Source organism: Lycorma delicatula, chromosome 3 (assembly GCF_047948215.1).
Source record: "Lycorma delicatula isolate Av1 chromosome 3, ASM4794821v1, whole genome shotgun sequence".
NCBI classification, from domain to species: domain Eukaryota; kingdom Metazoa; phylum Arthropoda; class Insecta; order Hemiptera; family Fulgoridae; genus Lycorma; species Lycorma delicatula.
The window spans coordinates 212,523,426-212,549,690 of NC_134457.1; the positions used below are offsets into that span (position 1 = coordinate 212,523,426).

A 26,265-nucleotide genomic window follows, 5' to 3' on the forward strand; every position below is an offset into this window, starting at 1 on the left:
TTTTATTTATAATTTAAAATGAATTATTTTAATTGTCTATTACAAGTGTTATTATAATTACTTTTGTATCAGTAATTATTTCTTTTCTTCTTTTTTTGTATAAATTAACTAAAGCAAATTAAAGAAGAATTATAAACTTGATAGCTGATCAATTGGTCATGTTTATGAAATTTTGTTATTATTGTTGAATATGAAATGTAAAACTTTATTATTATAATTATATTAAATCTCCTCAATTTTTCTCCATGCTCTATCCAGAGTTGGTACATTGAACTGCAAGAACTTCCATTGCAGTAACTAAATAAATAGCAAAAAACAATAAGTCAATTGCAAAAATATTTTTATAGAATAATTTTAATAACTTTTTACTTTAACTTAATAGCTTAACTATTTTGCTAATTTTCTTTTTTTTTACTGAAATTGAAACATTAATTGTCAATGTATATATAATTTTTGTTGGAATGATTACTAATGAAACAGAGAAAAATTATTTAAATACCTTTTGTTTAATAAAGTATGTGTGATGTTTTTCAATTAAATCTATTAACTCACCCTTCGTGGCAAGTGTTTTAATTTCATAAACCAGACTCTATGCCTCACTAGAAACACATAAATGGGCTGACAGAATTGTAAAAATTAAGAGCACAAAAACCCTTTAGGTAGAAATATGTACAGGTAGATGCGAATAAATAAAATAATAAAAATAAATTAATTTTACTGTTTGTTTTATACAATTATCTACAATTTATTGAACTATAATAATTTTTTGAAATATATTTTTTATTACAATTTTCTAAATATCTAATTTCTCTAGATTATTAAATCTAGAAAGAACAGATTGTTAAATGCTGCCAATTAACGTGACTATGGATGTGTTGACTCCTGTTTATATATGCAAGTTTTCTATAAAGAATTGTTTTCCTATTTTTAACATCTTTTACAATAATATATTCAAATAATATGAAAATTACTAGATTTGAATTCAATAAGCCATTTTATTTTTTTAATTTAAATTATTTAATATATTCTAAAAAAATATATTATAAATTTATGTGAATTATTTTACCAAACTATGAAAATAATAAAAATGATATTTATTATATCTAGTATTAAATATTCTTACATGATTCTTGATTAAACATCAAGAAATTTTTAAGATAGCTTAGTTTAATGGCTCTATGATCTTGCCCATGGAAATAACTAGTTCCTTTCATATAACTCTCAAAAGGAATGTCCTCAGCCTTGATATTTCTTACCTCTTATTTTATGCTATCCTGAGCACTTTTTTCCCCCTTTTGGCAGGTAAGACCATGTTTTGAAGTTTAACCAATTGATCTCTGTATGATTTCTGTTAAGTCAACAAATATCTGGTTCATTTTGTCGATTTGAGTTTGCAGACAATTGCGTGTGTGTGATTACAGCGTGTCACATATCTGGACCACCAGGCCAGAATGTGTTACCAATTAGAATCAAAAAAGAATGGTAGATAGCAGACAGTTTTAAGAAGCTTCCAGCATTAAAATATAACTAAATAGTCTGACTGTGCCTCAAACTGTCTATCTCCTGCACTACTATCTTTTGACAACTCACACAGGATTTACTTTGTCCAACAATTAAATGTTATGTCTTGAGTTCTAGCATACACACTAGAATTTAACTAAATCGATTCTTTAATTTTTTTTGGAAACTTTGTGGAGTAATGTAACACCTTTCAACTAAAACTAATAAAACTTAAAATTTTCAGGTTTTTTTTAAAAAGAAATAACACAATTTTTAAATATAAATAGAACAATTTATTTTAATTCTGTTTATGACGCATTATTAAATTCCAAAAATTAATTATTATAAACAATTCATTCCTGCTCCTGCAGAACATGCTTCTTGCGTTCAGGAACAAATGGAACAACACCTTTCTTAGAATGTTTCCTTCTATTCGCTTCCCTATAAATAAAATACATATGAATCAATAAAATTAAAATACTTATTATCAATTAGAACATGAAATTTTAAAAGGAAATGAAATATGCTAAGTGAACCAAACAGGTATGTCAACCATTAGAATATTAAGGGTTAACAAATGACAGGCCTTATCAAAAAGCCAAATTTTAAAAATATCTCTCTTTCTCTCCCAACTACAATGCAAATTGTCTTCTCTGTAAATTATCTTCAGATAACTCCAGAATAAGGTAATAAACTAAGCCTGAGATCACTGTCTATTGGTAGTGAAGCCTATCGGATAAAGCCAGGTTCTACACCTTTTAAAATTTCATCTACTTTAAAATCTTTTACACTAAACAATATGATAGTTCTTCCTATTCCTATTTTTCACAAAGCTAACCATATAGTTTCCTAGGCTACATTGCACTCAAAGTAATATTCAAATACACAAGTATTTAAAAATTTTCTTGAGAATTAACAGGAGTTATTCAGTTTCTTTTCTCTTATACTGCCTTATTCCATAAACTTACTGTACACATTAAGAATAATCTGTTTTGCTAAGCCCACAAAGTGAAAATGAGCTAGAGATTTTCTTTCTAATACTTTTTTAATTCATAATAAAAACATAATAGTTTAGCATGCTGTATAAAAGAGAGACGTCTACAACCAATCACAGCTAAATCATATAACTGAAGATGGAGGAATAACTCACCTGTCATACAGACTATAATATTAAAAAATATTATTACTATTTTATTAAAATGCATCCAGCAGCATAATAACTTTAATATATTCAATCTAACTGATCCCATTTTACTCTTACAATCACGTAACAATCAATTTTAATCTAATATAACATGGAAAGCATGGTTATTCTCTTTTACTTAAAGAATTTATTATTTATTTTTAATATTCCTAATAGGTCCATGTATTTAATAATTTGAAAAAATAGAAGTGTTCTACAAAAGTGGTCATATAATAAAGAAAAAGATAAGACAATTACAAGCAAAGAGATTAAATAACACCATGAATTCTTTTACAAGAATTTAAAATAATAAAATACAGCAAATAAATAATAAATTAAAAACAACACTTACTTCCTCTGAATCTTCTGTTTTTGTACTTGAAGCTGCTTCTGACTTTTATAAATATGTTTTGGTATTTGTCGGTGGCGAGCAATACGTTTAATTTCTGGATGACTTTCAAATTTCTTTTTTAAAGCTTCACTATATTGGAGTGCATTTCTTTCTCTTTGATTAAGCTAGAAAAATAAATGTATGCTTTAAAAAGTACTCAAAAACCATGAAAACGCTACGTATGTAACAAAGACATGATTAATATACTTAGAAAAGTGACACCAAAAAACATCCCGATATACAAACATTACATGAAGACGGATTTGATTTAACAATTATTAGTTCAGTTAGATACTTTTGTTTTTGTACATCAGATAATTCCGGTGCCCAAGAGCTTTCCTAAAGCAAATCTAAGATCGCTTAACAGGAGGCTTAATAACAGATATGAACAAAAGACACAACTACTGCTGTACAAGTTGAATGTACTTTTACCACAAACATCTACAAAAATTTCATCATCTGGATTTTAAGTCTTTGTCTCAATTTTTCAAATGCAGTCCCTCTACTGCCACTCAAATTAAAATTTTTGAACTTCTTATCAATTAAATTTACAGATATTTATTTTATCTGCAGATATTTTCATCTGCAGGCTAATTAAATTAAAATAAACTGTTGGAGTTAAATTGTGGTTTGTTAGCCATAACCCAATGTCTTTTTTAAATAAATTTAGAGAGAAAATTAATCTACACATTCAGTGGAGTAACTAAGACATTATTCTTCTGAGTATGTTAGTTAGTCAGTCTTATCTTTTTTATGAGTTACTCTCTTCTCTTCTGTACCCAGGAAATTTTTTAATATCAATAAATTTCTTCTTCAAAATTTCATCATATTCTTGCAGCCATACATACATTATGCTCTCTTTAACTTACTGCCAAAACCCTTTTTTTGGGATTTAATAAAAAATGTTCATAACTTTTAAAAGAATTCTCAGCTTGAAAATGACAGTATTTTTTCATAACTACACATCAGTTTTTCATTTTTTCCTGTCCTAATTACAACTGATCATTGTCTTTTTTTGTTAACTAAAATATAGGGCACTCCAAACAAGTTTAATTTTTCATATATCTTTTGTCAGTGATATGTCAAAACAAATGCCACTCAATATATGCATAAAGAAGTTTTAATGTTAATATACAGTTCTCGGAATAAAACTGTTTTCAAAAATTGTCAACATTTTCAAAAAGTCTATGTTTACATTAACAAAAAGAATTTTTATTTCTGAAAGTTTTTTCAGCTCAATTATGTGTTTATACCATAACCAAACTGTGACTATTTGCATAAGATCAAAATTTTTCAAGTTTGGTAAACACTCTTCTAATAAAGGAATGTTCAATTTTGTTTTTGGCAGTAAACGTTTCTTCCCATCCTTTCTATTTCTTATATGAGTTTTGTTGGAGGCATCAAACTATTTTTGCTCAAAATAGCCAACACAGCTTAATGCTGTTCAAAATTAGCTCTGCCTACTGAATGATTTTTAAGGGTTTTACTTAGTTTAAAAAAGAAAAAAGATATGATCCCGTGGAAAACTTGAATAAACATATAAAGATGATACAGACTAGTGCTAACAGTCATCAAATCATAACTGAATAGTAAAGAACTGTAAATGTCAGGAATATTTACAATATTTAGAGCTATATTGATGAAAAGTCTCATCCACTTTAAATTTTATATAAGTGACTGGTCTTACTGCCATCCAGCCAGTACCTTATATTAAATTAAAGAAGACAGCAGGTACCAAGCATATAATGAGTCGCTGACAACTTTGTTGTTATCATTATCCCAGAACTAAGTATGGACAGATATTCATAAAAATGTTTTCTGCTAAGACCATAAAAGCAAATAAATATGATAATAATATTATTTATTCCTAATATGCTATGATTCCTAAAAAAAAGTCTGAAAATTTTTCAATAAATATTTTCCTATTAAAAAAATTACACAACAGATAAAATAATTTTTTTTTAAATTGTTATAATATTCTATTGCTTGAAAAAATTTAAAGAACACAAAAGGGATACGCACACACACACACACACACACACACATATATATATATATATATATATATATATATATATATACACTTGAAAATTTCAATTTCTAGATTATTTGGTTGCAATTTCCACCAAACAATATCTATTTACTGCATGAATGCTACAATATGGGGTTAAAAAATATATATAAAAGTATAATATACATATTAAAATGGGTATTATAGCCATCAATTTAGTAATTTGATAGCTTTTTTTATAATTTTCAATTACACTGTTAATTAATTCTCAGTCGACAGAAAATTATATACAGTGCATATGTATGCATTATTATCAGATGTGATCATTATTAGATCTATATTTAATCACTGACAAGAATATTTTTTTTTTTTTTATTAAAAAGATATAACTGCAATAATGAATTTGATTGGCTTAGTTTTTGCTGTATTATCTCAATTAATGATTGTATCATATTGTTTGTATTTAAATGTTTTTTTTATTTGTTTTATAAATGTACTGTTTTGTTGTATAAATATTTTATGTACAACTTTTGTGTCAAATCTCAGTATATTAAATATTATAATTTATTTTTACATAAATGATAAGGTAATAAATTAAAATTTATTTCATAATCGTTCATAATTCAATACATAATCCTATATCGCTTCAATTAATTCATTTAGTACAAATCTTACATTTCTCAAGGAAAAAGGTCTTTAATCCTGACATTAATATGAACTACAACTATAAACAGCAAGAAATAGTCTCCTAAAGCATTATCAAACTACAAAATCTGGTATTAGACCAAATAGGGTGTTTACTAATTATCAATGGAATTAGTAAAATTAATAATAGAAAAAGAAATAAGAACAGCATTTTTTTGGTCATGATCTTTACATAAAAATTACCTATTTGGTTGTTCAGAAATAATAATAATAGCCTATTAAAAAAAAAAAAACTAATAAAAAAACTAGACCACCATTACTGTTAAAAATGATTAATTGTAATGAACATTAAACACTGACAAGATTCACAATGACTCACAATTCCCAATTTTTCTGAAGCTCTTGCTTTCCAAACACGAACATTCATTTCATCGGAGGCACTAATTACATACTTATCATCTAATGACCAAAGTACACTGGTTACACGTTGCATCCGTTTTGTATGATAAATCTCCCGAGAATGACCCTATAATCAGATAAAATATATTCAACTATTACAGCAAATTTAACACCTAATCATTATTTTTGTATTTTTTTTTTAATTGCAGGTAGTACAGACTACTATAGTTATAACCACTAATAATGCACAGACATCCTGTATAGTAACAGGACCCATTGTTTTACTTAAGCGGGGTTTTGGCTGTTGGCATTTTATTCCATTTTCACACCCTTTGTTTCCTGGATGCTTGAGTAATAGTACAGAGATTGCGAAACCATCAAGTTGGAAGAACTCCACTTTACTAACTTACCCAAAATCCTATTTAAATTATAGAATCTTTTAATATCTGCAAGAACTACAAAATAATAATGCTTTTATTTCACTACTTTTAAGTACATGAGAAAAATATATTTCACATTAAAATGAAAGGAAAACAGAGGGTAAACGATACCTGTGAGAAGTGTAGCAGTATTTTCAACTTGTTAAATATACAACAAATGGAGATGCAATAATTGCAGCTCGGTAGGTTAAGAAACATAATTTTAGACTTAGGGAAGAGATGAGTGGCATTTTTAGATTAAAAAAAAAAGTATAGTAGAAATTAATAAAAGGAGGATCTAAAAGCACAGAATAAAGATTCAGAGCATACGTAAATTCTATTCATATATCAATAGATAAGAAATGAAGTATAAAAATGAAGAGTCAGAGCAATGTGTAATTTAACTAAGCAGTTTTTAAGAACTGGTTACTTACCTGGAAGTTCCAGTTACTTAACTGGAACTTACCTCCTCTATGAATCATGAGACCTTGCCGTTGGTGAGGGGGCTTGAGTGCTCAGGGATACAGAGTAGCTGGACCGAAGGTGCAACCATATCGGAGAGGTATCTGTTGAGAGCCAGACTAAGGAATGATTCCTGAAAGAGGGCAGCAGCTCTTTCAGTAGTTGTTAGGGGCGTGAGTCACAATGACTTAAACGGCCGTATCAACATCACTCAGTCCTCTGAGTACTGCGCAGCTGAAAGCAATGGAAAACTACAGCTGCTTTTTTTCCAAGAAAATGTGGCTCTCTGCATTTTCACATAGCAACAATGGAGGCGCCTTCCTTGGTAAAATATTCCGGAGGTAAAATAGTCCCCCGTTCGGATCTCCGGGTGGGGACTACTAAGGAAGGGGTCACCAGAAAATTAAAAAATAACATTCTACGAGTCGGAGCGTGGAATGTTAGAAGCTTAAAAAAGGTTGGTAGGCTAGAAAATTTAAAAAGGGAAATGGATAGGGTGAATGTGGATATAGTAGGAATTAGTGAGGTTCGGTGGGAAGAGGAAGGCGACTTTTGGTCAGGTGATTTTAGAGTAATTAACTCAGCGTCAAATAATGGGCAGGCAGGAGTAGGTTTCGTGATGAACAAGAAGATAGGGAGGAGAGTGGAGTATTTCAAAACGCATAGCGATAGAATCATTGTAATAAGGATAAAATCAAAACCTAAACCGACAACGATTGTTAACGTTTATATGCCTACAAGCGCCCATGATGATGATGAGGTAGAGTGTGTATACGAAGAGATTGATGAAGCAATTAAACACGTAAAGGGAGATGAAAATTTAATAATAGTTGGAGATTGGAATGCAAGCATTGGAAAAGGCAAGGAAGGAAATATAGTGGGTGAATACGGGCTGGGCAAAAGGAATGAAAGAGGGGACCGACTTATAGAGTTTTGCACGAAGTATAATTTAGTAATTGCCAACACCCAATTTAAAAATCATAATAGAAGAATATACACTTGGAAAAAGCCAGGCGATACTGGAAGGTATCAGATAGATTATATCATGGTTAAGCAAAGATTTAGAAATCAACTCGTTGACTGCAAAACTTACCCTGGAGCAGACATTGATAGCGACCATAATTTGGTGATAATAAAATGTAGATTGGGGTTTAAAAACCTGAAGAAAAGGTGTCAGATGAATCGGTGGAATTTAGAGAAGCTTGAGGAAGAGGAGGTAAAGAAGATTTTTGAGGAGGACATCGCAAGAGGTCTGAGTAAAAAAGATAAGGTAGTAAATGTAGAAGAAGAATGGAAGAATGTTAAAAAAGGAAATTCTTAAATCAGCAGAAGGAAACTTAGGCGGAATAAAGAGAACTGGTAGAAAACCTTGGGTTTCAGACGATATATTGCAGCTGATGGATGAACGTAGAAAATATAAGAATGCTAGTGATGAAGAAAGTAAAAGGAACTATCGACAATTAAGAAATGCTATAAACAGGAAGTGCAAACGGGCGAAAGAAGAGTGGACTAAAGAAAAGTGTTCAGAAGTGGAAAGAGAAATGAACATCGGTAAAATAGACGGAGCATACAGGAAAGTTAAGGTAAATTTTGGGGTACATAAATTAAAATCTAATAATGTGTTAAACAAAGATGGTACACCTATATATAATACGAAAGGTAAAGTCGATAGATGGGTGGAATATATTGAAGAGTTATACGGAGGAAATGAATTAGAAAATGGTTTTATAGAGGAAGAAGAGGAAGTTGAGGAGGATGAAATGGGAGAAACAATACTGAGATCTGAATTTAAGAGAGCATTAAAAGATTTAAATGGCAGAAAGGCTCCTGGAATAGACGGAATACCTGTAGAATTACTGCGCAGTGCAGGGGAGGAGGCGATTGATAGATTATACAAACTGGTATTGTAATATTTATGAAAAAGGGGAATTTCCGTCAGACTTCAAAAAAAGTGTTATAGTAATGATACCAAAGAAATCAGGGGCAGATAAATGTGAAGAATACAGAACAATTAGTTTAACTAGTCATGCATCAAAAATCTTAACTAGAATTCTATACAGAAGAATTGAGAGGAGAGTGGAGGAAGTGTTAGGAGAAGACCAATTTGGTTTCAGGAAAAGTATAGGGACAAGGGAAGCAATCTTATGCCTCAGATTAATAGTAGAAGGAAGATTAAAGAAAAACAAACCAACATACTTGGCGTTTATAGACCTAGAAAAGGCATTCGATAACGTAGACTGGAATAAAATGTTCAGCATTTTAAAAAAATTAGGGTTCAAATACAGAGATAGAAGAACAATTGCTAACATGTACAGGAACCAAACAGCAACAGTAGCAATTGAAGAACATAAGAAAGAAGCCATAATAAGAAAGGGAGTCCGACAAGGATGTTCTCTATCTCCGTTACTTTTTAATCTTTACATGGAACTAGCAGTTAATGATGTTAAAGAACAATTTAGATTCGGAGTAACAGTACAAGGTGAAAAGATAAAGATGCTACGATTTGCTGATGATATAGTAATTCTAGCCGAGAATAAAAAGGATTTAGAAGAAACAATGAACGGCATAGATGAAGTCCTACGCAAGAACTATCGCATGAAAATAAACAAGAACAAAACAAAAGTAATGAAATGTAGGAGAAATAACAAAGATGGACCACTGAATGTGAAAATAGGAGGAGAAAAGATTATGGAGGTAGAAGAATTTTGTTATTTGGGAAGTAGAATTACTAAAGATGGACGAAGCAGGAGCGATATAAAATGCCGAATAGCACAAGCTAAACGAGCCTTCAGTAAGAAATATAAGTTGTTTACATCAAAAATTAATTTAAATGTCAGGAAAAGATTTTTGAAAGTGTATGTTTGGAGTGTCGCTTTATATGGAAGTGAAACTTGGACAATCGGAGTATCTGAGAAGAAAAGGTTAGAAGCTTTTGAAATGTGGTGCTATAGGAGAATGTTAAAAATCAGATGGGTGGATAAAGTGACAAATGAGGAGGTATTGCGGCAAATAGATGAAGAAAGAAGCATTTGGAAAAATATAGTTAAAAGAAGAGACAGACTTATAGGCCACATACTAAGGCATCCTGGAATAGTCGCTTTAATTTTGGAAGGACAGGTAGAAGGGAAAAATTGTGTAGGCAGGCCACGTTTGGAATATGTAAAACAAATTGTTAGGGATGTAGGATGTAGAGGGTATACTGAAATGAAACGACTAGCACTAGATAGGGAATCTTGGAGAGCTGCATCAAACCAGTCAAATGACTGAAGACAAAAAAAAAAAAAAAAAAGAACTGGTACACATATTCCTAATTAGTATAGCCTTTATATTCATTAATATTTATGAAATGTTGGTCTCACTCTCTTTATTTAGAGTTAATTTGCTTTTTTACTTATAAACATTACCAACAGTTTGTTTCAATCAACTATGTAACGTTTTTCTCTACATCCAAATACTACTTATAATAGTTTATATCTAACATAATCATTTTACTTACTAACATAATCTATTAATAACCTCTTTTATAATTTTTTTGTGGGTTATAATTTGATGTATGTTCCAAGTTGTATGTTTTAATGTATATTTCACTATAATTTCTGATATTCTGTACAAAAGCACAAGAAAAATCATAATTACAGTGATTTAAAAAATAATTTTCAACAAGTAATCATGAAAAAATTATATTTTTGTGGCAGCCATAGATATCAACTCAATTATAAATGGGATATTTAAATTTGAATACTTTACCAGTGGGCAATAATTTCCCCATGTGGGTGCTGGAGGCCTTCACGGAGATGAGGGGAGAGATAGAAGGCCCACAGAAAATTGTGGGTGTTCAGGCAGTGCAGGGTGAAAGCTGATTAAAAAAAAAGCAAAAATTGTTTTCCTGATATTTCAAACTAAAATTAAATACCTAATACAATAGTACAAAAAATTAAAGGGACACCTGTATTTTATGATACAAAATGATTGTATTCAAACGACTTTAACTTTGCAACCAAGAAGCATAGAAACAAACAAAAAAATAAACACTGACAATACTTTTTGACAGTAAATTTCAGATTTCAAAAATCATTAAATTAAATTTTTTTTCAGTAAACTGCATTAACATCGTTTAAAAGCGCAAGATTTTAGCTTTAATTTCTTTTTTTGTATGTCTATGATTTTTCTGAACTGAAATATTCCACTTTAAGGAGAAAAGACCACTTTTGTCTTTAATACTGCATATCTCCTGATCTAAGCAAAGTATTGATACAAATAAATATGGAAATTAAAGAGTTCTAATCTAGCTTTAATGACAAATTGTGAGCTCTTAAATCTAGCGTTGCAGTTTTTGGCTTTTGTTCATTTTAACCTGAAATATTGAAATCTTTAAAGATTGAGACTACAACATGTATCACCCGCTCTAAACTTAACTCAATATCATCATCATAAAAATCATCTTAAAAACAGTAATTGCAATTATTATTTTTAATAATGATAATTTTAGAATTTTGGGGGCCCTAGAAAAGTTTTGATTCTCAATGTGGGTGGTGGGTGAAAAAGTTTGAGAATCAATGCTGTAAATGCAGATTTTAAAAAATTATAAAAATAACTATCAATTCAATACTATAATAATGGATAAAATACTAAAATATATGACAGCAAATAAGGTGGCTTAAGTCAGCAAGGTGATATTGCATACAAATAATGCAATAATCTAAAAAATGAATGAACATTTGGAAAAAGCAAACTGATAAATGTGATTATGCAGTATAATAGACACGTATAAGGTTGAGCACAAAGAAAAAGATTCCCTGAAGACTTGCACATATTTAGAGCCTTTAGTATATACGAACTGAAAAGGAATTTATTTTAAAGTAATGAAAGATTTTAAACAATTACACAGAAAATGAATTACAATGAAACAATTCAATATGAAATAACTGAAGTAACAAGTAGTAGTTAAAATGTCTATCATTTGTAATTGAATTGATTGGACACATATTGAAAAAAATTTGAATTAATGATTAGAGAATTAAATTTTTAAATGTCTAAACATTCTATTTCAAGAATTGCATACATGTACTTAGTGATACAACACTTACACTTTAATTATAACAATTTAAAATAGGATAATTGATTGGCATGATATATATTGAGAGGAGAGATGAATTAAAGAAAGTGCTAGAAAGCTCAATAGAAGATACGAGGCATGTTTTTAAAGTAAGTACCATTTTGAAATGAAAAAAAAACAAGTACACTATTCTTAACAATTTATTTTTATGTGAAAGCCTGTACTTTAATCTACTTTTCTACATAACTGCCACCAATATTAAGGTACTTGTCATATTGTGCAACCAGCTTTTGAATACCGTCGTCACAGAAGTCTGCCAGCTGACTTAATAACCACTGCAACATGGTCACCTGACTTAATAAGCACTGCAACATGGTCACTTTGACACCAGTACCCAGTGTGAGCACAATTTTCAATAATTTAAGCATTTGGTCACAATCTCATAGACAACACTTCTTGAAACTTGAGGAAACTCTTCAGATAGCGAAGAAATTATAAAGCGTCTGTTCTCTCTCACTTTTTAATCAACTTTCTGCACCAAATTTTTAATAATGACAGAAGGTCGTCCATTCCATTCCTCATCATGAAAATTCTATTCTGGTGGACATCTTTAAAAGCACTAATCCAATTTCATACCATTCCATCACTTATAATGTTTTCTCCATGCACTTCACTGATCTGACAATAAATTTCAGCCGCTTTCACTCCTTTAGCATTAAGAAACAAATCACACCATGTATTTCACAGTCAACAAGATTCTCGATCAGCAGAGGCATTTTAAATACTCACAAACAAAAGTAAACATAGTCAAATATTTCCATAATGGCATTTTTGGCTTGCCAACAGAGGAATTTCAAAACGGTACTTTTTTTCAAAAACATGCCTCGTATAAAGACAGGGTGGAAAAAATTAAGAATTGCAATAAAAAAGAATGTGGGTACTATCATGAACTCAAAAGTTTAGCTGGAAATACAATAAAATTGAGATTGACATAGTGCAAGAATTCTGGATTAGGATAGATAACCTTGTGATGACATACTACTAAATTTATTAATATATAAAGCATTAGAAAAAAAATAATAAGACATAAAAGTGAAAACAAATAAAGTAAATACACTAATATAATTAAAAGCATTACTAAAACTTACAAAAAAAGAGAAATATTTAAACCAGCATAGAAACCTAATAATCACATAATAAAATATTTAAAAGATAAAAAATAATATAAGCAGTTTGTGTGGAATTAATAAAATTAAATGTAATGATTGTGATGATATTTATACACAAAAATAAATCCTTTAAAAATAGATTTTTTCAATGTTATAGAAATAAGAAAAATAATAAATTAGGATTATCTAATATGGCAGACCATCTAATAAAATTAATAGACATTTTATTTTTAGAAATTAATAAAAATGACAAAAAATTAAATTTATTAGAAAAATATTATGTATATAAATACAAAGTTTCTGTCAATAAATCATCAGACAGTGTTTCAAGGAGACTGTTATTAAAACAGCAACAGATAGTAGCACTGACATAATAAATTAATACACAATTTTCATTATATATTGCAATAATGTTACAAACATTAAAACATGTGCATGGTTTATTTTATTGTTTTTAAATTTTAATAACTTTATTTATCATGCAGTTTAATTAAATGAATTCAATTATGTTAGAGGAGGGGGGGCGATCTGCTTTTCTTATTTTAGGGGGAGAGCGAAAAGTGTATTCATATTATCACTGCCTGGAACAAATATATTCTTACAAAAAAAATAAAATTAGACCAACATTAAATATTAAAATACAAAATTTTACAGTCAATACCACAGCTAGCTAATCAATGCACTGAACTCAAAATTAATATTACACAAACAACATAAAAACATAAAATTTAAATAAACCAAAATAAAATTTAATGAAGTCCAAAAGGAGTGTAAGGGCCCCTTTTCAGAAAAAGAGATTAAAGAATTAAAATAAAAATGACAATCTTATCACCATAACAAAATATACACACGAGTAAACAAAAATTGAATCAAAAATGATTGTTGATAAACAATATTAAATTCTATGAAGTATACTGATACTTCATAGAAACAACAACAAACAGTCTAAAACCTCCTTATCATTGCTCAGGATAAGGCGAATGTTTCTTGATAATTTAAATTTATGACACAAAGCTACATAACAAATGCAATCCATACAGATATGGTGCACCATCAAGCAGCAGTTACATGATACACAGAGGGGTGCATTTTCTGATGAAATCAGATACCCATCGATAGCTTTGGTATGTCCTAACCACAATCGGCAGACAAACACTTCCTCTCAATGAATTTTTTTACATGAGAACTCATGGCAGCACAGTATCCTTGATGTGTCAGAGTTTATTTATTATCTATTGAAGCAGTCCAGTTACCTTGCTACTTTCTCAAAGAGTGTGTTTTACAAACTTAATAAAGTCAGCAGTATTAACATGAGTGATGAAAGACAGCTGAATACAAACGCATCCTTAGAAGTATTCATTACCCAGAATTCCAACATAGCTAGTGATCCAGCAGAAACTCACTTGTGTTGCGATGGTTCAAATCAATGATTGCAGTATACATTTTGCTGATGATAGGATCTTTAGAATTCAAATCTTCTAAAGCTTGGAGCGTATATAACACGAGTCACTACAAATAAGGGCATGATGGTACTTTGGGTTGATGATATTCACAGCTTTATTGATGGTGTACAGTTTGGCAGTGAATATACTTATGATACTAGGCAGACTGAATATATAGATTCTGTCATTAAAAACAAATGCGCATCCAACAGTGTCATTCTGTTTCAGCCCATTTTGTATACTACTGCATCTGGGTTGGTCTTACAGAGAAATTAGTAAAACATTTGCTGACAGACAATAAGAATTGTTGATTTTCTATTATATATGGTAAGGTCAAAATTAGAATTTATGGGGCTGAGTCTCCATGAAGGATATGAACAGGCAGAGGTTAAGAAAATATAAGGTGTGTCAAAATTTAAAAAGTACAGTAAACATCAGGTATGAACATCCATTAGTGCCATGTAATGTGGATGGTTTTCATACCGTTGTAAATGAGGGTTCACAATGACCACTTTAAAAATCAGATGATTTAGTTGTCCTTTAAGACAGGCAGAGTAAGATGCTAGCACCTGGTCCTGTCTATCCCAAAGTTATGGCTCAATGCAATCAACAAGTATGCTTGCGACAGTGCTTGATCTAAAGGCACCTGTAGATGAAAGAAAAAGTGATATACAGTGTCCAACATCTTAAGCCAGTGATTTTCAACCTGTGGTGTACACCCCCCTAGGGGGACATGATAACACTAAATGGGGGGCTGCAAGCATATCGAAAAGAAAATATTATTAAAAAAATGTATTAATTTACTGAAAGGAAAGCAAACAAAATACATTCACATAAATAATAAAACACATTACACTGATATAATTCGCTTATAAATAGGATTGCATCAGTACTGCAGAATTTATTTAATAATTAACTTAACAAGACTAAATTAAAAACAACTTAAACAATTATTAGTGACTCCTTTGGACCTGTCTTGCAGAGCAAAGTTTTTTTGAAGGAAGGTTTAATATAAGAATAGACACTTTTAGTTCTTTTTTCTATATTAAGCCGAGATCTATATTTTGCCTTCAAAGCACACCACAGAAAATCCAGTTTTGCAAAGATAGGATGTTGAAAATGGTAATAGTATACAAAATGCTATTGTTTTCAGTCCAGAAAACTCATCATCCACCCCTGTCCAAAATTCAAAGAGTGATTTATTACTAAATCGTCTTTTGATTTCACCACTTGTCATGAAGATTTCTTCTTCGGTAGTTGAGGGCCCTTCAGGAGTATTTTGAAATGGATCCCTAACCCACTCGTAACTAGCTACCAAGTTGTTGTCAACAAGAAAATACTTTTTAAAATTCTTTGCCAGCTGGCTAAATGATTTTCAATGGTTACAAAAACAACTTTCACATCTTGTTCTTCAGCCTTGTAAGTTTCGTAGCACATTCATCCACATTTACAAACATTTCTAGTTTTCTTTTGCTTTAAATTTCTGCTCCTTAATTCCAATTTTCTACAAAAAGTATTAACTTTATCACTCGTATCCAACATATGAGTATTTGCTCCTTGGAGTTGAAGATTCAAGGTATTTAATTTATCAAATATGTCGACCAAGAAGCTCTATTCCATCTCAAATAAACCATCTTGAAATTTCTCGGCTTCCGGTTGGTTTTGCTCTACTAGAAAAATAGCAATTTCACCTCTTAATTTATTAACACATTGCAAAATTTTCCCACACGATAACCATTATGACTTGCAATAAAATAGTAACGCTGAATGTACTGTATCCATAGTTCAAGATGCAACATCGAAGCAGTAGGTTGTTCATTTGGTGTGAGCTCCAGAATATAGAATTTTAGAATTGGTATATTATATTATACCAATATTTTTGTTGTTGCTTAGATAGTTTAAATGTTTGTTATTTGTTTTTCGTTCTGTTTAGTGGGTATATTTCCATTTTATAAGTTATTTATAAATTTTGTTGCTTGGATAGCCAATAGACTAACTGGGCCATATTTTTTTGGGTGGGTAGATTATTTATTTAAACACCATAATCACCAGACATAACTCCCTTAGACTTTTCCTCTTGGGTTACGTTTAGGACAGAGTCTATGCAACACCCTTACCTGATCTGGACACATTGCGACGGAGAATAACTGAAACTGTTGCTAGTGTTACTGAAAAAATGTTAACCAACACATTGCATGAAACTGATGATCAGTTGAACATTCTACAAGCGACAAAAGACACACATGTTGAAGTTTATTGACATGGTTAAAAAAACTTGATAATATTTTCTTTCTTTTACCACAAATTGCACAGCTGTAACTGTAATAGTTTTTTTAATCAAGGAAAGATATGGTATTTGAAATATATGGTATATATATATATATATATATGTATATATATTTTTACCTATATATATATATAAAAAAAAAAAAAATGGTATTCAAAATGGTTAATTTAAAAATGGTGATTATGGTATTCATAAAGTCTGTATATATATATATATATATATATATATAATTTAATATTTTTAATACACATAATATATATGATTTTAAATTTAAATATATTTAAAAACATTTTAAATATTATATACAACATTATATATATATATATATATCTAAGATGTTATTTTCTTTAAAGAAAAAAGAAAAGCACAATTTAAATATTACTCATTCAACTACTGGCTTACAGAATTTGCATATTTGTCCATAATAACATCAAAATTTATAAAACATAACATTTTCGACAATCTAAAATTCACCAATTATAAAAACAACTTCTTTTAACGTAATTATAGAATTAAATACCAACTGAAAATTTTTAATAAGTCTGCATGCCAATATTGTAATTTACTTACCAAATTAAATACAAATATTTAAATTAATTTTGTAATTTAAAAAATGTATTATCAATTAATTACCTTATTAGAAAAATAGATTCGAATAGATTTGTCATAACTTCCAGAAACAAATTCTCTCCCTGTAGGTGAATAATCAACACTAGTTACAGCAGAAACATGATCTTTATGCACATTCACTGGCATCTTCAAATTTCGAGAATCATACGTATATAAACTGAAAATAACATTATTTTTAAAAATATTTATCACAGCAAAACTATTTTTATTTAAAGGAATAGACGATCTACCACTAGTAATAAAATACTAAACTGAAAAAAAAGTTCTATTAATTTGATTTTTACAGTAATTAACGTTTAAAATTTTTCCAGAATTTATCTGAAACTTACACATTATCAGAAACTGTAAGCAATGAAAACCAAAGCAAACTTTTTCCAGGTGTTTTTACAACTGATCAATCAAGAATTAGTATACAACTCATAAATGAGTATAGCTGATTTTCATGTATCAGGTTCTGTTAATAAACAACCACGTTAATAGTAATGATTCACAACATAATAAGAACACTCCAGCACAGCAAGTGAATCCAAACAAACACATATTTTTTTTTTAATTATGTGCTGCACATCATGCACTCTTCCACTATGTTCAAACCCTTAAATAATAAAAGTAAAATCTATTGTTATTGAAAAATCAATTTACTTTATCTATCGTCAATGTAAATAAATGAACATTAGAGTAAATTGTATAGTAAGACAAATGATCACAGTCAAAAACTATTTTTATTTAAGGGAATAAAAATGCTTGTGGGCATAATGCCCTCCTATAATTTCCATACAATATAATGGCTAATAATGTATACCACAATAAACTAATGTATACTGTATATTACATGTATTGTGTATGTATGTACGAGGGTGGTCCAGAAAGTACTTACCTTTGTGCCTAGCATGGAGATGGGTGTGGAAAGAACCATCTTGGCGTCTTACATCCAGAGATGTAGAAAACTTTCTACACTCAGTACATATCAAGCTGTCACAGTCTGTGGACTGTGATTTTTCTACTTTGTTTGTTGTGAATTATTGAAATGTGCGCTTCAATAGAAAATCCCACAAGCTGCGTTCAGTGAATAGGTTTTTACTGATAAAAAAAACCTCAAACCAACTGAAATTCATCAGCAACTTTGAGAGGTGTATAGAGATGAAATAATGAGTGAAGGTGGAGTGAGGCAGTGATGCATTCAGTTTAAAAATGGTCGCACCAATGTTCATAATGTGAACCACAGTGGTCGGCTTAGTCTTGTGACTGAAGAACTGACGATGAAAATCAATGATAAAATTTGTGAAAATTGCCACATTACGATTACAGGACTCTCGCTTCATTTCCCCCAAATTTCACGAAGTTTACTGCGTGAAATTGTATCGGGGAAGCTTGGTTATCACAAGTTTGGTGAAAGATGGGTGCCAAAAATCTAAGGCTGCAGATTTCTACAGAAAAGGAATTGAAAAACTTGTGCATCAATTTAATTGGCAACTATGTAGAAAAATAGTAAGATAAGCTGAATAATAAAAAGAAACATTAGAAAAATTTGAATTTTATTTAGAAACAGTACACCAGACCACAGTGCATCATATGTACCAGTTTATAATAAATGATCAAAAATGAGCCCACCATTTTCATCACATTCCTTGGCACACTTCTGTACTGCTTCTTTTGCTCTTTTTAGTTCTTCAGGACTGCCTGTAAGTTGCTCAGTAGCATCCATAATGGAGATAATTAATTCTTCATGAGAATAATTTTTTTGTTCTGTATACAATATCTTTCATCCATCCTCCGTCCCCAGATACAAAAAACTAAAGCTATTACATTAGGAGATCTAGATGGTTAGGAATGTGAACTTCCACAGCAGATCCATTTCTCAGGGAAATGATGATTTAAGCGAGTAGGAACGGCACAAGAGAAATGGGGAGGCGCATCATCATGCTGGAAGTATACTTTGTGTCTCAGCGCTAGAGGAACATCTTCAAGCAGCTTCAGCAATTCTTCTAGAAGAATGTGTAAGTAGACCTAAGGATTTATGTGAACAAGTAATATGAATGGACTAAACCACTGACTGGAAGAAGGCCGCACAGTACACTGATGCTAAATTGGTGTTGAAAACTGCCTTCAACCATTCATGAGTATTTACTAAGTTGCAAAAGTTGTTGACTTAGTGAAATTTGCCTCATCGGTAAACAAAACATACTTGTAGGGTTGTTGATTTGAATTCCACCAGTTACAGAACTCCAAGCAAAGCATACAGTCACCTGGGTTTAAATGTTGAACTGGCTGTCTATAATGAGGATAAAACTTGTTTTCTTTAAGTGTCCTCCAAACCATCGAAAGCGAAACTCCAATCTGCTTAGAAAGACATCGTGTACTGAAGCCTGGACTGCACTGAACTGTATCGACAATAATAATTTCATCAATAATAGCATCGTGTTGGACTGATCATTTGTAGCTGGTATGAATATTAGGTAGTGAACCTGTTTCCTGAATTTTGTGAAGTCACGCTAATTGATCTGGGATAGGGAAAACACCACCTGCAACTTGGAAAACATACTTCATAAAGCAGCTGTAGCATTAACACTACACATACCCAAAATGAATACCATATCGGGACATTCCTCTGTTATACATAAATACAGCTTTACTTCAAAGGCAAACTGTTCATGTTAAAACTAAAATTTACAGAAAACCTTTGCTTTTTTTTTTGTCCAGTCATTTGACTGGTTTGATGCAGCTCTCCAAGATTCCCTATCTAGTGCTAGTTGTTTCATTTCAGTATACCTTCTACATCCTTTCTTTCATCTTTATATTTAGTTTTTAACTCTGTTGACACCGTAAACAAATAACAGTTTCTTCTTTAGAAAAGCATTAAAATTTAAAGACATTTCTAAGTTTATTATTTTGTACTAATTAAAAAATAAGAAGCTTTGCTCTGTCAGATAGCTTACTGTTTAATGTTAAAATCTATACATTTTAAAAACATTGTTTGTATTATTCATTCATTTGATATAAATCAAGAATGTTTATAAAAACTGTTTCAAGAATTCAGGGGACAGTTCCCTGCATCAAAGTAAAGAAAAAAATTTATTATCAACATACGAGGTGTGTGAGAAAAGTAATAAGACTGACTGACTTTTTACTTTTTTTTTTTTTTGTCTTCAGTCATTTCACTGGTTTGATGCAGCTCTCCAAGATTCCCTATCTAGTGCTAGTCGTTTCATTTCAGTATACCCCCTACATCCTACATCCCTAACAATTTGTTTTACATATTCCAAACGTGGCCTGCCTACACAATATTTTCCTTCTACCTGTCCTTCCAATATTAAAGCGACTATTCCAGGATGCCTTAGTATGTGGCCTATAAGTCTGTCCTCTTCTTTTAACTATATTTTTCCAAATGCTTCAGTCTTCATCTATTTGCCGCAATACCTCTTCATTTGTCACTTTATCCACCCATCTGATTTTTAACATTCTCCTATAGCACCATATTTCAAAAGCTTCTAATCTTTTCTTCTCAGATACTCCGATTGTCCAAGTTTCACTTCCATATAAAGCGACACTCCAAACATATACATTCAAAAATCTTTTCCTGACATTTAAATTAATTTTTGATGTAAACAAATTATATTTCTTACTGAAGGCTCGTTTAGCTTGTGCTATTCAGCATTTTATATCGCTCCTGCTTCGTCTATCTTTAGTAATTCTACTTCCCAAATAACAAAATTCTTCTACCTCCATAATCTTTTCTCCTCCTATTTTCACATTCAGCGGTCCATCTTTGTTATTTCTACTACATTTCATTACTTTTGTTTTGTTCTTGTTTATTTTCATGCGATAGTTCTTGCGTAGGACTTCATCTATGCCGTTCATTGTTTCTTCTAAATACTTTTTACTCTCCGCTAGAATTACTATATCATCAGCAAATCGTAGCATCTTTATCTTTTCACCTTGTACTGTTACTCCGAATCTAAATTGTTCTTTAACATCATTAACTGCTAGTTCCATGTAAAGATTAAAAAGTAACGGAGATAGGGAACATCCTTGTTGGACTCCCTTTCTTATTACGGCTTCTTTCTTATGTTCTTCAATTATTACTGTTGCTGTTTGGTTCCTGTACATGTTAGCAATTGTTCTTCTATCTCTGTATTTGAACCCTAATTTTTTTAAAATGCTGAACATTTTATTCCAGTCTACGTTATCGAATGCCTTTTCTAGGTCTACAAATGCCAAGTATGTTGGTTTGTTTTTCTTTAATCTTCCTTCTACTATTAATCTGAGGCCTAAAATTGCTTCCCTTGTCCCTATACTTTTCCTGAAACAAAATTGGTCTTCTCCTAACACTTCTTCCACTCTCCTCTCAATTCTTCTGTATAGAATTCTAGTTAAGATTTTTGATGCATGACTAGTTAAACTAATTGTTCTCTATTCTTCACATTTATCTGCCCCTGCTTTCTTTGGTATCATGACTATAACACTTTTTTTGAAGTCTGACGGAAATTCCCCTTTTTCATAAATATTACACACCAGTTTGTATAATCTATCAATCGCTTCCTCACCTGCACTGCGCAGTAATTCTACAGGTATTCCATCTATTCCAGGAGCCTTTCTGCCATTTAAATCTTTTAATGCTCTCTTAAATTCAGATCTCAGTATTGTTTCTCCCATTTCATCCTCCTCAACTTCCTCTTCTTCCTCTATAACACCATTTTCTATTTCATTTCCTCCATATAACTCTTCAATATATTCCACCCATCTATCGACTTTACCTTTCGTATTATATATTGGTGTACCATCTTAGTTTAACACATTATTAGATTTTAATTTATGTACCCCAAAATTTACCTTAACTTTCCTGTATGCTCCGTCTATTTTACCAATGTTCATTTCTCTTTCCACTTCTGAACACTTTTCTTTAGTCCACTCTTCTTTCGCCCGTTTGCACTTCCTGTTTATAGTATTTCTTAATTGTCGATAGTTCCTTTTACTTTCTTCATCACTAGCATTCTTATATTTTCTACGTTCATCCATCAGCTGCAATATATCGTCTGAAACCCAAGGTTTTCTACCAGTTCTCTTTATTCCGCCTAAGTTTCCTTCTGCTGATTTAAGAATTTCCTTTTTTAACATTCTTCCATTCTTCTTCTACATTTACTACCTTATCTTTTTTACTCAGACCTCTTGCGATGTCCTCCTCAAAAATCTTCTTTACCTCCTCTTCCTCAAGCTTCTCTAAATTCCACCGATTCATCTGACACCTTTTCTTCAGGTTTTTAAACCCCAATCTACATTTTATTATCACCAAATTATGGTCGCTATCAATGTCTGCTCCAGGGTAAGTTTTGCAGTCAACGAGTTGATTTCTAAATCTTTGCTTAACCATGATATAATCTATCTGATACCTTGCAGTATCGCCTGGCTTTTTCCAAGTGTACATTCTTCTATTATGATTTTTAAATTGGGTGTTGGCAATTACTAAATTATACTTCGTGCAAAACTATAAGTCGGTCCCCTCTTTCATTCATTTTGCCCAGCCCGTATTCACCCACTATATTTCCTTCCTTGCCTTTTCCAATGCTTGCATTCCAATCTCCAACTATTATTAAATTTTCACGTCCTTTTACGTGTTTTATTGCTTCATCAATCTCTTCGTATACACACTCTACCTCATCATCATCATGGATGCTTGTAGGCATATAGACGTTAACAATCGTTGTCGGTTTAGGTTTTGATTTTATCCTTATTACAATGATTCTATCGCTATGCGTTTTGAAATACTCTACTCTCTTCCCTATCTTCTTGTTCATTATGAAACCTACTCCTGCCTGCCCATTATTTGAAGCTGAGTTAATTATTCTAAAATCACCTGACCAAAAGTCGCCTTCCTCTTCCCACCGAACCTCACTAATTCCTACTACATCCACATATATCCTATCCATTTCCCTTTTTAAATTTTGTAGCCTACCAACCTTTTTCAAACTTCTAACATTCCACGCTCCAACTCGTAGAATGTTATTTTTTAATTTTCTAGTGACCCCTTCCTTAGTAGTCCCCACCCGGAGATCCGAACGGGAAACTAGTTTACCTCCGGAATATTTTACCAAGGAAGGCGCCCATCATTGCTATATGAAATTGCAGAGAGCCACATTTTCTTGGAAAAAAAGCAGCTGTAGTTTTCCATTGCTTTCAGCTGCGCAGTAGTCAGAGGACTGAGTGATGTTGATATGGCCGTTTAAGTCATTCTGACTCACGCCCCTAACAACTACTGAAAGAGCTGCTGCCCTCTTTCAGGAATCATTCCTTAGTCTGGCTCTCAACAGATACCTCTCCGATATGGTTGCACCTTCGGTCCAGCTACTCTGTAACCCTGAGCACTCAAGCCCCCTCACCAACGGCAAGGTCTCATGATTCATAGAGGAGGAACCTTTGCTTAGCTAGTTCAAAATACCCAAAAATTTTATGTACCTTACAGAATGATCAACATTATTACAGCACATTGTTGATCAGCTATTGTTATTTTATTGCCAACTCTGAAATAATAATTTTTCAAATAATTTATTATATTTCTGTCATTAATAAAAAAATTATATAAGTAATTTTTATTTATTTATTTTTATTTTACAATTGTGTAATTTCCATTTTTTTTAATTTTTAATAGCATTTTATAACAGTATTTTTTTTTACAAATTTTTCATATCACTAAAAAATAATTTGGTTCTTGTTTACATTAAATAAGTACTTTTCTAGCAAATGTAATAACGTAATGTTTCTAAAGAAGAATCAAATTTTCCTACTTTTTCTATCTGATTCAACTTATTTTACACCATTTTGTTCAAAATTAAATTTTCTATGAGTTTTGCTTAAAGTTTTATATGTTTATTACCTCTTTAACAAAGGTATTGTACATCAAATATAAAAAATCCTATGTGGACACCACATGACTTCCTTGTACGCCTATTAAATTACATATACACATTTATTGCTACACTTCATTTAAACTTATTTCATTTGAAAGTGAGATACAATCCTCCAATTCTTTAATAAAGTGGGAAGTTTACACAATTGCTAAGATAATAGTTTTTATTAAAATTAACTACAGTGACCTTTTTCTATAAAAAGTTAAGTCAGTATAAGGCACCTAAGATCCATATTACTGTAGCTAATAAGGGGAAGGCACAGGCTTTTAGACACCGATTTGAACGATACTGCGTGTGTGAATAGTACACTGTTTATATGTTTTCATCACAAAATAGTAACATGCAATATTCAATTATACTCAAGAAAAATGGCCCTAAAAATTTCCTTAATATTTTATATTAGTTTATATATTAATTTTGCTCAAACAGATGTGTGGTGTAAGTGAGAAGGTGTTGGATCTGTAACTATGCACACAACGGTTCAAATCCGACTTCATATACATATATTTTTTTAACTGTTTTTTTTTTTTTTTTTAATGATATATTGATTTATTAATAATTATTAACCTCTGAATGTAAAAATGTTTGAATTAAAAATGAAAAGTATTTAAAATTTTATTTCACTAATAACGTCTCATTTTTTCAAATTTTTTTTGTATTGTTATTATTGAATTATTATTTATTGATAATTCTTTTTTACAATCAGAGATTAATAATTAATTATTAATAAATCAATATATTTAGATTAAGAAAAAAAAGATGTATATGAAGTCGGATTCTAACCGATATGCCTTTACCTTGTAATCCAAATATTTCATTAATTAAAATTTGATTTGGCTATAACTCTGGAACGAATGAAAATAAGTACCACTTATGACATATTGTTGAAAAGCTCTCAATGACGGATCTTATTACTGAACTTAAGAAAAAGTCCAGAATCCAAATGCATCAAAATTGAAACATTGTTTTATTTGGAGGACTGACTGTATACATATTTTTGGCCCAGTCGATTGCAATCAAACGGGGAGATGCACAACTAGATGTTGCAACAGTCCTAAATACAAAATTTCAACATTCTACAGCTAATCGTTTGAGACACATACAGACGTATGCACATATGTTTAAACTGAACCTAGTCAAAATGGATTCACGGAAGGTCAAAATGGATATTTCCATTGAAATCTGAAATTTTTGGCTATTACAATTCTAACTTTACTTTGTACAGAGAAGTAAAAACAGAGTTTTTTACCCCACTTATTCGTTTTCTCCTTACATTTCACAAAACCTACTGCAGATGTGGTTCCGGGAAGTAAATTATTAGAGTTTTCAGGTCAGATACCATAATAAATCAATAATTTTGCTCCTTAATAAACGTCCTAAAACTTTCAGTACAACCTCATTTCACCCGGGTAGCTGAAATCAGAGTGAAATCATTCACTAGCCATCTCACAAACAAAGCATTTTAGGACATATGTTTATATAAACTTTTTCCATTATTTTCAAGAGTAGAATAGGTTAGGAAAGTCTCAGGAGAACTTCGTTACATATGCTGTGTGTGTGTGTATGTGTGTGTTTGGGGATGAGTGCGCATGCGCGTTTGTGTATAATCTTCTATCACCATTAAATATTGGCTGTTTACTGTATAACTGTGTAAAGATTAAACAACAATTTAACTACAAACTTTTTTAACAATGATACTAGTTATCATTGGAATGAGTAGAGAAACCTCCATAATGAAGAAGAGGGAAAATGAAGAATGAAAAATCTAG

General features: G+C 30.9%; 1 protein-coding gene across 1 annotated transcript in view; it reads right to left on the bottom strand.

Moving 5' to 3' along the window:
* Positions 1-1,770: 1,770 nt before the first annotated feature.
* LOC142322407 (DDB1- and CUL4-associated factor 13) overlaps positions 1,771-26,265 on the bottom strand; it is a 51,844-nt gene continuing 27,349 nt past the window's right edge. Inside the window, exons 6-9 of the mRNA XM_075361455.1 lie at positions 17,598-17,751; positions 6,110-6,256; positions 3,036-3,199; positions 1,771-1,941 (exon numbers count right to left, since the gene is read on the bottom strand). Of these exons, the coding sequence (XP_075217570.1) occupies positions 1,854-1,941; positions 3,036-3,199; positions 6,110-6,256; positions 17,598-17,751 (553 nt within the window). The 3' untranslated portion in view covers positions 1,771-1,853. The remainder of the gene's footprint in view (positions 1,942-3,035; positions 3,200-6,109; positions 6,257-17,597; positions 17,752-26,265) is intronic.